The 15,776-nt window shown below is 57.7% G+C and overlaps 1 protein-coding gene across 3 annotated transcripts; it reads left to right on the top strand.

Annotated features, from left to right (window-relative positions):
• Positions 1-71: 71 nt before the first annotated feature.
• On the top strand, positions 72-15,774 carry CDK3 (cyclin dependent kinase 3). 3 transcript variants are annotated; one of them, XM_084861984.1, is made up of 12 exons: positions 72-484; positions 1,670-1,814; positions 3,895-4,022; positions 5,699-5,856; positions 11,436-11,721; positions 12,361-12,461; positions 12,847-12,924; positions 12,990-13,104; positions 13,195-13,365; positions 13,450-13,551; positions 13,704-13,907; positions 15,123-15,774. In XM_084861984.1, the coding sequence occupies exons 1-12, from the start codon at positions 431-433 to the stop codon at positions 15,246-15,248; spliced, it is 1,668 nt and encodes a 555-aa protein (XP_084718110.1). In that variant the 5' UTR covers positions 72-430; the 3' UTR covers positions 15,249-15,774. The 3 variants fall into 3 exon arrangements, with proteins under 3 accessions (XP_084718110.1, XP_084718109.1, XP_084718111.1); XM_084861983.1 differs by having other exon boundaries at positions 12,990-13,110; XM_084861985.1 differs by lacking the exons at positions 72-484; positions 1,670-1,814; positions 3,895-4,022; positions 5,699-5,856; positions 11,436-11,721 and having other exon boundaries at positions 11,927-12,461; positions 12,990-13,110.
• Positions 15,775-15,776: the final 2 nt, after the last annotated feature.

Here is a 15,776-nt window from a genome sequence, read left to right as displayed (position 1 = left end):
GCTGGAGGCTTGGGAAGGGGCGGGACAACGAGGTAGAGGCGGATTGCGCCTGCGCCTTGGGACTTGGCAGCCCTGCCGGCTTCCGGGTCCACGCGCAAAGGCCTCCCGGGGAAAGAGCGGGGAAGGAGACTCAAGGTCCCGGGGGTGGGGAAGCCGTGGGCTTCGCGCAGTTGCTAAGGGAGGTCGCAGGGCTCCCCCGAGGCCGCCCAGATTGGGTCGGAAAAGGACGGGGACTGAAGTAGCGCCGGGGAGAGGCTCTGGTTGTGCTTCAAGATCGCGGCATCTTGGCTGCCAGGGGCGCAGGCGCTGGGAACTGGGTTTGGGCTGGTGGGCTCGGACTTGGAATGAGAGCGAGCTAGCCCTGCACTTAGAGATCTTGGAATCCACCTGATTGTTTTCACAATTACCATCGTCGTCATGCACGTTGTAAATGCACACGTTTTTTAAAGACCTAGAACAGGAGGGTTTGGAACGAAAAGCAAAGGTCAGTCTCAGAAGCAGCCACTTCTCATCAGTTGTGCTCTTAGTTCTGGTTCCTAAAAAGCTGATAAGCAAAACACTTAGATGCTGTTTATGCGTTCGTTTTCGTTAGCCTTTGGCTTAATGCCATGATAATGAAGATATAAAGCACACTACACCATCCCCTTTATATCTCCCTAATTTACCTTTATAATGTCATCAACATCCTTAATCCTGTTTTTAAAAATGTAAGAAATGGCCAAACCTGTAGAGAATTTTATGAGTCTATTTAAGCCAAATTGATGCCATTTGGGGGGAAGCAAGGTCTCAAATGCTCCGGAGAATAACAGTTTTGCAGCTTTTATGTATTTGGAATGAAAGGAGAAGATGTAAGGAAGATTACATGGAAGCGGGGGGGGGGGGGGGGGAGCAAGAGGAGATTGGATTACAGGACCGTTATCAACGTTATGTGCTCTTTTTGAGGGTGACTTTGCTTATTTCAAAGCTGAGTTAACTTAGCTGCACAGGGACAAAGGACAGGGCTGGCTTAAAACCTTCTACTACAGAAGTTACAGGCGTGGGAAGTCATTGCCCACCATGATGACCTGCCCATTTAGGGATTTATGATCAGATCACTCTGTGAAGTTAACTTTCCTTAGAACCTTTTTTTTTTCTGTCCACAAAACTCTAAATTTAATTCTCTGTTCCTTCCAGCACTGGGAATAGAGTACAATGAGTGAATCATTCACCTCCAACACAAAGTGTGAGGAAGTACCAAAAAATTAAGAGGAACGGTGTTTTATTTTTTATTTTTTTTTAAAATATATTTTATTGATTTTTCACAGAGAGGAAGAGAGAGGGATAGAGAGTTAGAAACCATCGATGAGAATCATCGATCAGCTGCCTCTTGCACACCCCCTACTGAGGATGTGCCCGCAACCAAGGTACATGCCCTTGACCGGAATCGAACCCGGGACCTTTCAGTCCGCAGGCCGACGCTCTATCCACTGAGCCAAACCGGTGCCGGCAGGAACGGTGTTTTAATAGGACATTTTAAAAAAATCAAAATTAATGCAAGAAAATCCACAATGAACAAAATAGCAGAATTTTACATAAACACAGGTTCATGACTACTGATCGTTTTGTCTCAAGCTCTGGTATTTTGGGGGAAGGCACTATTTCTGATGTTTTTAATGTTTAATGTTCCCAGGCATTAAATTATTTATCTTGGCTGTTATCCTCTTGGCAAAGACTGGCTCAGCAGATCACCAACACAACAAAGCCACGTTTATTGCTTCCTCGGGCAAGGAGCGCGCTCCTCGGCAAAACCTGGGCAGTGTCTCCGAGAGGAGGAGGTAAGGCCAGGGCTTCCTGGGAACTGGAAGTTTGGTTTATGGCCAGTTTTGAGTCTTGATTAGGATTGGAGAAGCCCATAGAAGTGTGTGCCCCCAGAGAATGGCTGTACAGCAGTCCGAACTTGGGGGAAACAGTAAGGGGAGGGAATTCAAAGCGTTGTAGTGTTCCCCCATCTGACAAAGGACGCCTCTAGAAGTCACATTATGGAGTCATTTATGAAAGGCCGGCGGCATCCGAGGGGCTAAAGCTCCAATCTCGCAGCCCCGAACAGCTTGCCACATCCGGCTTATATGGGCAGAATATCAGAAAGGTGTCGACTACATCTCTGGGTCTGGGATGAGGAACCTGTTTCGTGCAAAGCTTTTACAGAAGCAAAATTGAGCAAATTAGTTACCTAAAGTATCTATGCATCATTGACTCCAACAGAAACACATTCTCTGGGACCACCGGGGCAATTCAGAATAACTGTGCTGTCCAGATTCTAGGGCCACTGAGTCAACAGGAATGCATTGTCTGTAGCTGCTGAAGCCATTGAGGGTCTGTTCCGATCCCGGGACTACTGAGTCACCCGAAACTCTGTTATCTGTAGCCCCTGAGACCATTTAGGATAATTGAGCTTTCCTGAGTCCCAGAAGAATGTGCTTGGATGACCAGTGAGATCACAATCAATGGGACATTCAAACCATCATCCACGGAGTACTGGGACAGCATCCATACGTTCAGAAAATCAAAATAACGTTCTATTGTTTTAGCAAACAAGTACAGAACCCAAACAGCAGTTTCTACCCGAGATGATTGCTTCCACACTTCAAAGGAATCTCAGCAGGCAAACTGGCTGTTGATACTCAAACCATTTGCCGGGCCTGGGCGGTGGAGGAAGAGCAAAGAAATGCCAGTGAGGACAGCAGAGCAGACACTTTCATGCAGGCAGGCAGGCGTGGTTGGGTTCTCTGTATCCCAGCTCAGTGCGGGGGTAGATGGTTTTGGAGTTCACTCTCTTCTGCATCCATTCAGTGAATATTGAGCCCCAACCGGTGTGGCTCAGTGGATAGAGCATCAGTCTGCCCTCCCCATCCCCCACCACACACACACACACACACACACACACACACACGCTTCCCACACACCTTGCCCTGTGCCCTCTTTCATGAGCCTGTTGCCGAGTTATCTCCTTTCATAACAAACATCCACAGGCAAGGTTCTTGTCTTCAAGAAACAAAGCCAAAGCCGATAAAAGCTCTGATGAACTTGATTACAGGCCTTCCTTCTCCGACTTTCAGCCCGCCCCCACAGATCTTGGCAATTACTTCAGGAGAGATGGGAGAAGTGGTCAGATTGGTTCACCAAACTCATCAGTCCTTAAAAAAAATATGATTTCTCCTGTTCCTGCCAGGGATTTTTTCTCTCTCCCAGAAGTGTCTTGGGAACGAAAAGGGCAGGGCCCTCAGTTACAGGGCACCCCTGCTCAGACTCCTACGGGGCTTAGTTGAAATCCAGCTGAGTGGAAGAGAAACCCATCCTGATAGATCTTGGAAACGCTATGGAAAGTGTGATATGTGGCTGGTGATGTATGCGGCCAGCTGTGCTTGTCTTAGAAAATGCATAGCAATTTCTGTTTGAAAAGGAAAAGCTGAGGTTAAGTGTGTAAGTGTGTTCCCCCAAAGAATCAAGTCTGCTGTGTGCTGCCTTTAAAACTAAAATAAAGGTGATGGCGTTGTGGCTGGCAGCTTAGCCTACAATAGACATGGCCGTGAGAGGAGAAAAGTGGCCTGGTCTCCTCGGTCCAGGTGTCGTGTGTGTTTTCATTCTGTGATTGGCAGGTGTCAGATCGCCTCCTGCCCCTTGACAGACCCCGTCCCGCCCAGTCCGGGAAGAAGGGAGGGAATGGGTCGCAGAGGGGTTGGAGTAGGAACAAGATTTCTCCACGTGGAACTTTTGTACGTTTTTTGTATGTTGTTTTTTTCCAAAATAAGTGAAGGCGTAACCCATCAAAAAGATTTATTTTATTTTAACCACCGTGCGCTGGTTGTGGCTCTCAGGCATCCGTTAATCCGCCTTGTGCTCTGCTTGGTTTGTCAGGAATCTTCAGAAGCCCACCCCCGCGCCGCGGTGACGGGCGCCATGGCGCTGCCCAAGCCCGGGACCTACTGCTTCCCCTGGGAGCTCAGCCAGGCTCCCGACGGCGACGCCCTGCGGACGTTTGGCAGGTGAGGCTGGTTTTTCCACAAGGTGGGGGGGATGTTTAAGTGGCTGCCTCCCCCCAAAACACACAATTAAAATAGTCATCATTCTATCTGATTAAAAATCATTAAAAACTTAATATGCATTCATTGTAAAAAAAAAAAAAATGTAGACAATTTATAAAAGTGTAAAGAAAGCAATCAAGCATCACCTGTGATCCTGTCTGAACAAACACTGCTCATGTTTTTGTGTTTACACACTTTTTCATGTGTGTGTATGTATGTATATGTGGGTGGGTATGTATACACTATGTATATACACGTGTACACACATGTATACTACGAGTCAGTTATTTTATTGCCATGTAACCAATTACCCCCAAATTTAGTGGCTTAAAAGGAGAATGAAAGCTTATGATCTCTGCCCTGGTCCGTGTGGCTCGAGCAGCATCTCATGCACCAAAGGGTCTCAGGCAGCCACCCAGGTTTCGGGTTCAATCTCTGGTCGGGGCACATAAGGGAGGGAACCGACTCATGGATGTTTCTCTCTCTCGCATTGATGTTTCTCTTTCTCTCTCCCTCTCCCTTCTTCTTTCTCTCTCTCTTTTTTTAAAAAAATATATTTTATTGATTTTGTACAGAGAGGAAGGGAGAGAGAGAGTTAGAAACATCGATGAGAGAGAGTCATCGATCAGTTGCCTCTTGCACAACCCCTACTGGGGATATGCCCGCAACCAAGGTACATGCTCTTGACCGGAATCGAACCCGGGTCCCTTCAGTCCCCAAGCCGACGCTCTAGTCTATCCATTGAGCTAAACTGGTTTCGGCCTTCTTCCTTCTCTTAAAGAAAACACCACAGCCTGGCCAGTTTGGCTCAGTGGATAGAGCATAGGCCTGTGGACCAAAGGGTCCGGGTTCGATTCTGGTCAGGGGAACCTGGGTTGCAGGCTCCTCCCTGCCCGAGGCCCTGGTCAGGGCTCGTGCGGGAGGCAACCAGTTCATGTGTTTCTCTCACATCCATGTTTCTCTCTGTCTTTCCCTCTCTCAAAACAAAAACAAAAAGGAACAAAACAACACACCACAATCATACAAAACAAAAGCTTATGTTTTATAGCACATGTGTCAAACACAAGGCCCGCGGGCCAAATCCAGCCCGCCAGGCCTTGCAATGTGGCCCGCACCACGCTGTCATCACTGCACTCCGCTGTCAGTTTATGACATTGTCAGTTTATGACTGTTCAGTAAACCATTCGGCCCGCGATTTAGGCTGGATTTTAGATTTTGGCCCCTTCTCTGATTGAGTTCGACACCCCTATAAAATTTATAGTTTCGATGGGTCAGAAACTTGGGGGTAGCTGGGCCAACACTTGAAGGCTGGATGGGACCTGGAGGATCTGCTTCCGGGTGACTGGGTCACACGTTTGGCGATAAGACTCAGGGAACGTTGGGGTGATAGACATGTACTAAACCTTGACTGGGGTGGTGGTTACACCAAGTGTGTGTTTTTGTCAAGACTCGTTGGACAAGTGTTTTTTGATGCAGGTAATTTATACCTCAACAGTTTTCCTGATTTGTTGCTGCCATTTTTATTTTGTCTGATCAAAGTACGGCTGGCCGTTTTCCCTCCCAAAACCCGTTCAGCTCCAAGCTCTGTGGCAGTTGTGTCCGAGGAGAGAAACGATCGCACTTTCCCCGCCTTCCAGGTTGAGCCTCTACGACGTGACCGAGTCCCGAGCGACGCTGACAGCTCAGCGGGGCTCGGAGCAGCACCAGGTCCTGGTGTGCACCAAGCTGGTGGAGCCGTTCCAGGCCCAGGCGGGCTCCCTCTACCTGGTCCTCGGGGAGCTGGAGCAGCGGGAGGGTAAGCGGCCGGCCTCACGCACGCCTTTGCTCTCGGGGTCCTGAGCGGTGACTCTGTTGGCACTGGGCCTGGTTTCTGACCCAACAGTGTCCCTCACGGGGGATAACACTCCTCCCAAATCACTCACAGTGCAAGGGCTCATGGGAAACGTGGTTGGGCTCAGAGCCGATCTGCCGCAGGGCACAGAGTGGAGAGATACCATTCATTTCGGAAGGCCGTCCGGTCCCAGCCTGTGCCAGGTGTGCTTAACTCTTCTGAATCTGCCCGCCAGCCCTTCTCCTGAGTCCTCTTATTGCAAGTTCATAGGTGAGAAAGCCAGGGCTCAGAGAGGGTGGGGCTGGACTAACCATCCCAAAGTCAGGGTAAGAGAAATAGGACAGCCCTAGCTGGTGTGGCTCAGTGGATAGAGTGTCAGCCTGTGGACTGAAGGGTCCTGGGTTCAATTCTGGTCAAGGGCACAGTCCTGGGTTGTGGGTTTGATCCCCAGTAAGGGGCGCGCAGGAGGCAGCCGATCAATGATTCTCTTATCATTGATGTTCCTCTCTCTTTCTCTCTCCTTCTCTTTCTTTCTCTCCCTCCCTCCTTCCCTCCTCCTCTCCCTTTCTCTCTGAAATCAATAAAAAATATTTTTTTTTTTAAAAAGAGAGAAGTAGGACACAGGGGCGGAATAGAAGAAGCCTGAAAGAGCCTTGGCTTCCAGAGGTGCAGGTTGCTCTTTAAAACTCAGGCGCTCCATCCTTTGCCGCCCACGTGGCCGCCTCAGGGCCATTTTCCCTCACATGTCAGATGTCATGCGATGTTGGGCCTGGTTATTTTGGCTTCACATTATATCACAAGTCTTCACATAGTCCTAGGTATAGTGTTTAATGGCCATATAATATTTTATAGATTAGACGTGTGACCTAAATTCGTGTGACCATTGGACATTCATGTTGTTTTAATTCTTTGCTCTTATAAGTACACTGTACACCGGTTATTGGTTAGGGCAAGTCTGGTACATTTGCTCGGTAGAGTAAGATGCAGCCATCCACGGTGATGTTGTAGCCCTGGTGTGTTTTAAAGCAAACATAGGACATGGTCTCATTTGACCCACAAATACCTCAGTATGTCTCTCTCCCACCACCAGTCACACCCAACAAAAACAATAGCCATTCTCCATATATGTAATCTCATACTGCACCCAGGTTCACGTGTCGTGTGTGTCGTGTGTCGTCGTCCCCCGCCCCCCCCCCCCCCCCCGGCCTCAAAAACAGACAAGCTGGCAGCTCACACCAGGCCCCGAAGTTCACGCGTGCACTCGGATCACACACCCCGAGTATCTGTTATCTCTACAGCTCTGTCCTCTGCTTTCCTTTCTTTTTGTGAAAATAATGCCGCTTCCTGGAGAACCAGCCTCTGGTGTGGAATCGGGAGCCTGGGCCTGGCTGGCTGTTTGCTCCTGGTAGCCTACTCACCCGTGGCCTCCTTCCCTTGCTGTTATCGGCCTTTCTCTGTTTGGATTGTACCTCAGGGAAACCACATGACTGTGAGGGAACGCTCTTTGGGGCCAGCGCGGTGACTAACTGCAGGAGAAAGCACTGCCTCTCCGGAAGCCGGTGAGAGTGAATCTGGCCCGAGGCTGCCTCCAGGTGCCGGCCCCGAGCCTGCCTCCAGCTGCCGGCCCCAAGCCTGCCTCCAGGTGCCGGGCCCCGAGCCTGCCTCCAGCTGCCGCCCCGAGCCTGCCTCCAGCTGCCGGGCCCCGAGCCTGCCTCCTGTGGTAGCGCAGGGGCCAGGCCGCACCTGGGCCTGCCGTCCATCCGCCATTAACGAGGCAGAGCGAGCAATCGATTGCTCAGAAGGCACACAGCCCAGCACACAGCCCCCCTCCGAAGTACCCAAAGGGAGGAGCTGAGCCTGAACTGTCAGCCCTCAGCTCAGGCAGCAGTCTTCCCAGCCTGTCACTAGTTTACTGAGTTACAACCTGTGTTTTTCTTCCCTTGTTTTTAAAGAACTTAAATTATATATATATATATATATATATATATATATATATATATATGAGAGAAACATCGAATTGTTCCTCTTATGCATTCATTGGTTGATTCTTTTTTTTTTTTTTTAAAGTATTTTAAACATTTTAGCCAAAGCCGGATTGGCTCAGTGGTAGAGCATCGGTCTGCGGACTGAAAGGTCCCGGGTTCGATTCCGGCCAAGGGCATGTACATTGGTTGCGGGCACGTCCCCGGTGGGGGGTGTGCAGGAGGCAGCTGGTCGATGTTTCTCTCTCATCGACGTTTCTAGCTCTCTATCTCTCTCCCTTCCTCTCTGTAAAAAAATCAATAAAATATATTTTAAAAATAAATAAATAAAGTATTTTAAACATTTTAAATATATTTTATGGATTTTTTTACAGAGAGGAAGGAAGAGAAATAGAGAGCTAGAAACATCCAATGAGAGAGAAACATCGACCAGCTGCCTCTTGCACACCCCCCACTGGGGATGTGCCCGCAACCAATGTACATGCCCTTGACCGGAATCGAACTTGGGACCTTTCAGTCCGCAGACCAACGCTTTACCACTGAGCCACATCGGTTTCGGCTCATTAGTTGATTCTTACATGTGCCCTGACTAGGGATTGAACCCACAACCTTGGTGTACCTGGATGATGCTCTGACCAGCTGAGCTGCCTGGCCAGGGCCTTTTTCTTAAACACCATTCCCCAAGTTCCTAAGTCATCTGCAGCTGAGGCAGGAAAGAAACCTGAGGAGGAGGAGGCAGAGGCAGAGGCAGAGTGCAGGCCGAGTGGCTGAGCATGGAAGCAGCCGCCCCACCCCCAGCTGGGCAGAGGGGGCGCGGCGTGGCTGACCCCCGCCAGGTCTGAAGTTCTGAGGGGACACAAAGGTCACCAGGCACCAGTCGTGCCCCGTGACCAGGTGGGCGGTTCTGAGGACAGACGAGAGGCTGCCAAAGTCACCTGTCCGACGTGTTTACACCGAGAGCTTGCCGAGGCGATAGGACAGGTTTCGAAACTCGCTGGCTGTGTCATCCTCGCTGGGCACCATCCAGAGACCCGCGAGGCTTCCTGTCCCGTTCAGGCGCTAAGGGATTGGGCGCAGCCTCGCCCCGCTCAGCTCCAGGGACCCTAATAGAATCTGCCCTCCTGTCCGGTCCTCCAGCACCCGCCTGGCTCCTGGCTGGTTCCCGGGCCGTGTTCCCCACCCCACCTCCCACAGGGAGGCCTGCTCAGCACCCCCACCCCACGCCCCGCAGAGGCGGGCCCCATCCTGCTGGCTCCCCGGTACCAGTTCTGCCTCCCTGTGACCTGACACCCACGGCTCCTCCCAGCCTGGCGCCACCTCTGCCACCTGAAACGGCTCGTCCCCCTCCGTATCTCTCGTCCACCCCGGGACTGTGGACTCCTCCCCTCCTTCCATCTTCTCTCTCCAGCTCGCTCTCCTCCCACCGCACCTCACTCATTGCAGCTCCGCTCCTGGCAGACCTCAGCCCTCGCCTTCCCTCCCTCCCGCCTGGTACAGCCCGGGCCTTCACCCTCTCCGTCCCACCCACTGTGGACGGGCAAGTCACGCAGCCGGGGGTTCCCAGCACAAAGATTTCGGGGTCCCTCCACTGTGCCTACAGTCCTCCCACGTTCCCCTCAGTCCCTGCCCCTCAACCCACACGGCTGTGTCAGGCGGGCAGTGACGCAAGACACCAAGTCCATCACCTCCCCTGCCCTTTCGGCAAACCCCTCACCTCCTACGTCCCCGGAGTCGCTGGGCCACAGCAGCCGCCGCCCCAAGCACAGGCGCCCACACCGTCCGAGGCGCCTCCCCTCCGGGCTGGGCCACAAGGCGCCGGCCGGGGCGCTGCCCTGCCCGTGGTCCCGGCCTGCCCTCCCGGCCAGCCTTCCCCTGCGCCCGCAGGTGCTTCCCGCCGGCGCTCAGAGCCCCGGAGCCGCCCCCACGTTAAAGAAATGGTCCTAATTGGCAGTGATGCCGGGAGGCCCTGGGCGGCCGAGGGAGGCCTCAGCCCCCCCACCGTCCTCGTCAGGGCCCCAGAAGGAACTCCAGGCAGGACAGAGAGGTTTAGCGAAGCCGTCAGCTTGGTGAGGCCACGGCGCCCACCGAGGAGGCAGCAGGCGGCCTCGGAGAACAGCCGTGCCTCTGGGGTCTGGGAGGAAGGCTTCTGTTAAGCGTGGGCAAGGGGCAGAGGGTGGCCCTCTGCTTCTGACGTTTGTGGGGCCGCTGCCTGTGCCCCTGGGCCTTGTCCCTCCTCTCCAGACATCAATTCCTTCTTTTCTTTTTTCTTCCTCTCAATGACAGGAAATGGAGGAGGGGAGGCGGTGGGACAGGTGGCAGTGGAGGTCGTGTCTGTAATGGTCCAGCCAAGGAGAAGGGGAGGGCAGAGCTTGAGGCCTTTGTGCCCTGCTCTGACTTCCCTGCCTCAGTAATAATAATAACAACAACAACAACGTCACTGCCACCTGCCTAGCTGGGACCCTCTTTCCCTTCACAGTCCAACTTCCTGAAGGAAGGTCTGACCTCCATACGCCCCTCCCTCATCTCCTGCTCACACCTCAGTCCCTCCTCCTTGCTCTGAGAATCATTGATTGGCTGTCTCCTGCACGCCCCCTACTGGGGGCTCGAGCCCACAACCCGGGCAAATGCCCTTGACTGGAATTGAACCCAGGAACCTTCAGTCCAAAGGCTGACGCTCTATCGACTGAGCCAAACCGGGTAGGGCTAGGATCCTATTTTGAGATTTAACATTTTTATTGATTGATCTTACAGAGGAAGAGAGGGAGGGGAGAGAGAATTTGTTGTTCCACTTATCCATGCTCTCACTGGTGGATTCTTGTAAGCGCCCGGAGCCCTGACTGGGGATGGAACCCACCACCGTGGCCTATTGCGACGACACTGGTCAACTGAGCTAGCTGGCCAGGGCCCTGTTGGGAGATTTTAACTGAATCAGACTGATTGTCCTTCTCTCCCTGTGTTGCCCCGAACACACGCAGCTGCTCTGAGAAGCGATGTAGGGCCACGTGTGTCACCAGAAAGGCCTAGGCCTGTCCGGAGTTCAGGCAGGCGACCTCATGTCCAAACAAGTTCACCTGGGCCCGGCACTCTGCCTTCTGCCGGGCTGTGCCCCGTCAGTCAAGGGGCCTGGGCAGGAGGAAGGCTAGCATAGATGTTGCCTAACCCAGAGCCTCTCTGAACCGCATCCAAGGAAGCAGGAGTGTTCTAGAACACTGAGCGTGCTCACTGATCCTGATCGGCGGGGAGCAGCAAGGCCTTGAGGGAAAGAAATGAGAGCGAAGGAGCAGCCTCTGGGGCGGGCCCACAGGATCTGCCAGAAGCCCCTCCCGCCCAGGGTGGGTGGCTCACCCCTGTAAGATCTCCCCTCTTTGGGTTTCCTGCATTCGGGTGCTCGTTGCCCTGATTTCCAATGCCAGGCGGTGCCAGGATGCCCTCCCCTGGTGCAGATGGAACTGGGATGGCAGGAGCCCCCTCCTCAGGACTAAGATGACCAGGGAGGGGCCGGGCGGGCGGGGGGAAGGGGGGAGGCCGGGCGGACCGCGGGCTGAGCGTGTGCCCCCGCAGGCCGCCCGGTGGTGCGGGCCCGCGTGCTGACCTGCGTGGAGGGGCTGCGCCCCGCGCTGCTGGAGCGGGCCGTCGGGGAGCAGAGGCTGTACCTGCGGGGCCGGGGCGGCCGCCCCTAGGACCACGGCCCCGCGACCAAGCCGCCCGCCTCCGGGGCCTCGGCCAGAGCCGCAGCCGCAGCCGCAGCCACAGCGGCCGCCGCCCAGAGGAGGGGGTGTCCCCGGAGCCCGCGCCGCTGCCTCGGAGTCACCGGCCTCGGAGCCGCCGCGCAGACGCCGCGCACGTGGTGGGTTCGGGCCGCCAGGAGGCGGGGGGAGGGGGCGGCCGCGGGCCTGAGGGCCGAGGGGTGAGGGCTGAGGCCTGAGGGCTGAGGCCTGAGGGGAGAGGGCTGAGGGGTGAGGCCTGAGGGGAGAGGGCTGAGGCCTGAGGGGAGAGGGCTGAGGGGTGAGGCCTGAGGGCTGAGGGGAGAGGGCCGAGGGCCGAGGGGTGAGGGGTGAGGGGTGAGGGGTGAGGGGTGAGGGGACGGGCTCCCCCCAGGTGGGGGCCCGGCACGCGTGGGGCCGACCCGTGAGCTTCTGCCCTCGGAGGAGGCGGAGCGCCGCAAACCGGGCCGGGCCCTCACCCCTGTGGGGCGGCCTAGGGCGGGGCTGCTGCTCCCGAACCTTCGAACCCCTGCCCCTGCCCCAGCTGCCCTCTCCTCCCCCCACCAGCCCCCCCCCCGCCGCTGCCCCCCCCCCGCCGGCCTCTGCCCCCCCTGCCCCCCCCCCCCCCGCCGGGCCGCGGCCGCGCTGCGGCGGAGGTTTGGCCCTGCGGCGCCCCGTAGCGCGCCCTCGGGGGGCACCTTCCCGCGGGCACCCGGCTGGGCGAGGGGCTTCAGACGGTCCCGGGGGAAGGGCGAGTCCCCAGCGGCATGGACGTGTTCCAGAAGGTGGAGAAGATCGGCGAGGGCACCTACGGCGTGGTGTACAAGGCCCGGCGCCGCGACTCCGGCCAGCTCGTGGCCCTCAAGAAGATCCGGCTGGACCTGTGAGTGCGCCCCGGCTCCCTCAGGGCCGCCCAGTGTCCGGGCGCCTCCCCCGGTCTGCCCGCCCCCCGGGGTCCGCCCGCCGCCCCCCGGGGGTCCGCCCGCCGCCCCGGGGTCCGCCCGCCGCCCCCCCCCCCGGGGTCCGCCCGCCTCCCGGGGTCCGCCCGCCGCCCCCCCCCCCGGGGTCCGCCCGCCGCCCCCCCCCCCCCGGGGTCCGCCCGCCTCCCGGGGTCCGCCCGCCGCCCCCGGGGCCCACCCGGCCATCAGTGCGTCCCCCCCCGAGCACAGGCCCCGCCGCTGAGGGCGCCATCCTTCCGGAGTGAGGAGCCCCTGCTGGCGCCCCCAGGGCAGGAGCCTCCACAGCCGCCCTCCTCTCCCTTCCCGCAGGGAGGCCGAGGGCGTCCCGAGCACCGCCATCAGGGAGATCTCCCTGCTCAAAGAGCTGAAGCACCCCAACATCGTCAGGTGAGGGCAGGAGCGGAGCTGGGCCTGTCCCCCGGGAGCCTGTCCTGACCCCGCCCCGCCCCCAGGCTGCTGGACGTGGTGCACAGCGAGAAGAAGCTGTACCTGGTGTTCGAGTTCCTCAGCCAGGACCTGAAGAAGTTCCTGGACGCCACCCCGGTGGCCGAGCTCCCCCTGCACTTGGTCAAGGTAGCTGGGGAATCCGGGGCGCCCCCTCCCTGCCCCCCTCTGCCAGGCCGCTCCCGCTCAGCCAGCTCTGCCTCCCTGTTGCAGAGCTACCTCTTCCAGCTGCTGCAGGGGGTGAACTTCTGCCACTCGCATCGGGTCATCCACCGGGACCTGAAGCCCCAGAACCTGCTCATCAACGAGCTAGGCGCCATCAAGCTGGCGGACTTCGGGCTGGCGCGGGCCTTCGGGGTGCCCCTGCGCACCTACACCCACGAGGTCCCCTGGGCGGGAGAGAGACGGGCAGAGAGGGGGAGTCCCCGGTGCCCTCAACCGCCCTGACCCCACTGCCCCGTCCCCCAGGTGGTGACACTCTGGTATCGCGCCCCCGAGATCCTCCTGGGCTGCAAGTTCTACTCGACGGCCGTGGACATCTGGAGCATCGGCTGCATCTTCGCCGAGATGGTAGAGAGGGCAGCCCTGGCCGCAGGAGGGGCCCCGGGGGGTGGGGGGGGCTGAGTCACCTGTAGAGGTGTATTAAGGGACTGGCTAGGGACTGGCATTGGGTTCCGAGTGATAAGGGGGTAGACCCCACAGCTCGCCCCTTCCCGCCTCAGGTGACCTGCAAAGCTCTGTTTCCCGGAGACTCGGAGATCGACCAGCTCTTCCGCATCTTTCGGACCCTGGGGACGCCCAGCGAAGCCACGTGGCCGGGGGTCAGCCAGCTGCCCGACTATAAGGGCAGCTTCCCCCAGTGGGCCAGGAAGGGGCTGGAGGACGTGGTGCCCAACCTGGAGCCGGAGGGCAAGGACCTGCTCCAGGTGGGTGCAGGGAGGCGGCCTCCTCTGCGGCGGCTGCTCCCACCACCCGCGTCCCCTTTGTGTGCCGCTGCCTCAGGCAGCCCTGCTCCTCCCGGGCCCGGCTGGCCTCCTTCCTGGCCCTGCCCGCCCTGGCCCTGGCCCTGGCCCTGGCCTGTACGTAGTGACTGCTGCACCTGGAGACACTTCGCCCCGGAAAGGTCCGGTGTTGACCGTTCCTTTAGAATAGGGGTGTCGAACTCAATCAGAGAAGGGGCCAAAATCTAAAATCCAGCCTAAATCGCGGGCCGAATGGTTTACTGAACAGTCATAAACTGACAATGTCATAAACTGACAGCGGAGTGCAGTGATGACAGCGCGGTGCGGGCCACATTGCAAGGCCTGGCGGGCTGGATTTGGCCCGCGGGCCTTGTGTTTGACACGTGCTTTAGAACGTCTCTTCTAGCTGGCTGTGTGGCCCTGCAGCGATCCTGGCCCTTTGCCCTGAGTTACCTTGTGTTCTTGGCCGTTTTCCCATCTGAGCCGTGAGCCTTTCCAGGCAGCGGCCACCCCTCCTGCGTCAGCGTTCCCCACCGCGCCTTCCACAGCGGTCACTCCCACGCCAGGCTGCTCCTGCTGCACCATCCTGATCCTCGGGCTGGCCAGGCCAGGCCAGACTGCCCGGGGCCTCGGCAGGGCCGGCCATTCTCGCCCACAAGGGCTCAGAGGCACCTTTTCCTTCCACCGGTGTTGGGCCGGAGGCAGGCGGGGCCGTTTCCATGGTCCGGCCTCGTGTCCCTCTTTCCAGAGCGTGTGCTCACCAGCCCCGTGCCGGCTGCCCGCACAGCCTGCCGCCCAGCTCTCCCCACGCTGCCCTGGCTGCCCTGCTCCCAGGCAGTGGGTGCTCCCAGCCTGGCCGGGAAGAGGGTCTGGGTTCCTGCCCACCGGGTGGGGTTGGCCCCCACTTGCTGGTGCACAGAGCGACGTCTGTCCGGGCTACACAGGCTGGGCCTGGGCACCGCAGCCAGAGGCCGGCTCCGTGGGCTGGACCAGCACCGCCTTGGCCTCCACACCCAGGAGTGTCCAGAGCTGGCTCGGGAGCTGGGAGGCGGTGGCTTTGTGCCATTCTGGGTCTGAAGGCAGCCCTCGGGGGCTTGGGACCCGCCCGGCTTGAGGGGCGGTAATTCCTCTCCCACCCTGGCACACCAGGCCCAGTCTCTCCTCCTCCTCCCTCCACAGCAACTCCTGCAGTACGACCCCAGCCAGCGCATCTCTGCCAAGGGCGCCCTGGCCCATCCGTACTTCTCGTCCGCCGAGCCCTCCCGGGCCCCGCACCAGTGTGCGCTGGAGCGCTTCTGCCGCTGAGGACGAGGCCACCGCCCCCTCCCGGCTTCCCAGCAGGGCCGCCCGGGAGAGGGCAGAGCTGAGGAACCTGCATCAGCCGCCAGAGGGCTGAGTGTGGGTTCGTCCTGCCAACGAGTTAGCGAGTTCCTGTGTTGTTTGTTGGGTTTGCGGTGCCGTTTCAAGACGGAGGCACAGAAGCTCCGGGTGCGAGGGGCGTGTTAGGCCCTGGCTCTCCTGGCACTGGGCGGCAGGTCAGGGAAAGCAGGAAGCCTGTGCCACCGGTGCTGCTGGGGCCAGGCGCTCCTCCGCCTTGCCCTCGCCTGCAGGGCCAAACCCTGCGGGGAAGGCTGCCCTCTGCTGGTCTTTCGGGATTTAAAATGTTTGGGGGAAGAGTTGAATCCCAAGTGACACTGGAAGGAGGGTGTCAGGGAGGGGGCACGTTCCTGGCCCCAGTGGGTGTGGCTGTTCTGAGTAGTTGTCACCTAGGATGTGCGTGCTTTTGTTCGATCCTGGACTGAAGAGCAGGAAATAAAAGTGATGCTCTGAGTG

The sequence above is a fragment of the Pipistrellus hanaki genome (genome assembly GCF_964339955.1).
Source record: "Pipistrellus hanaki genome assembly, chromosome: 16".
Lineage (NCBI taxonomy): Eukaryota > Metazoa > Chordata > Mammalia > Chiroptera > Vespertilionidae > Pipistrellus > Pipistrellus hanaki.
Note: the sequence above shows the minus strand (reverse complement) of the source record. Positions and strands in the feature narration are given on the sequence as shown.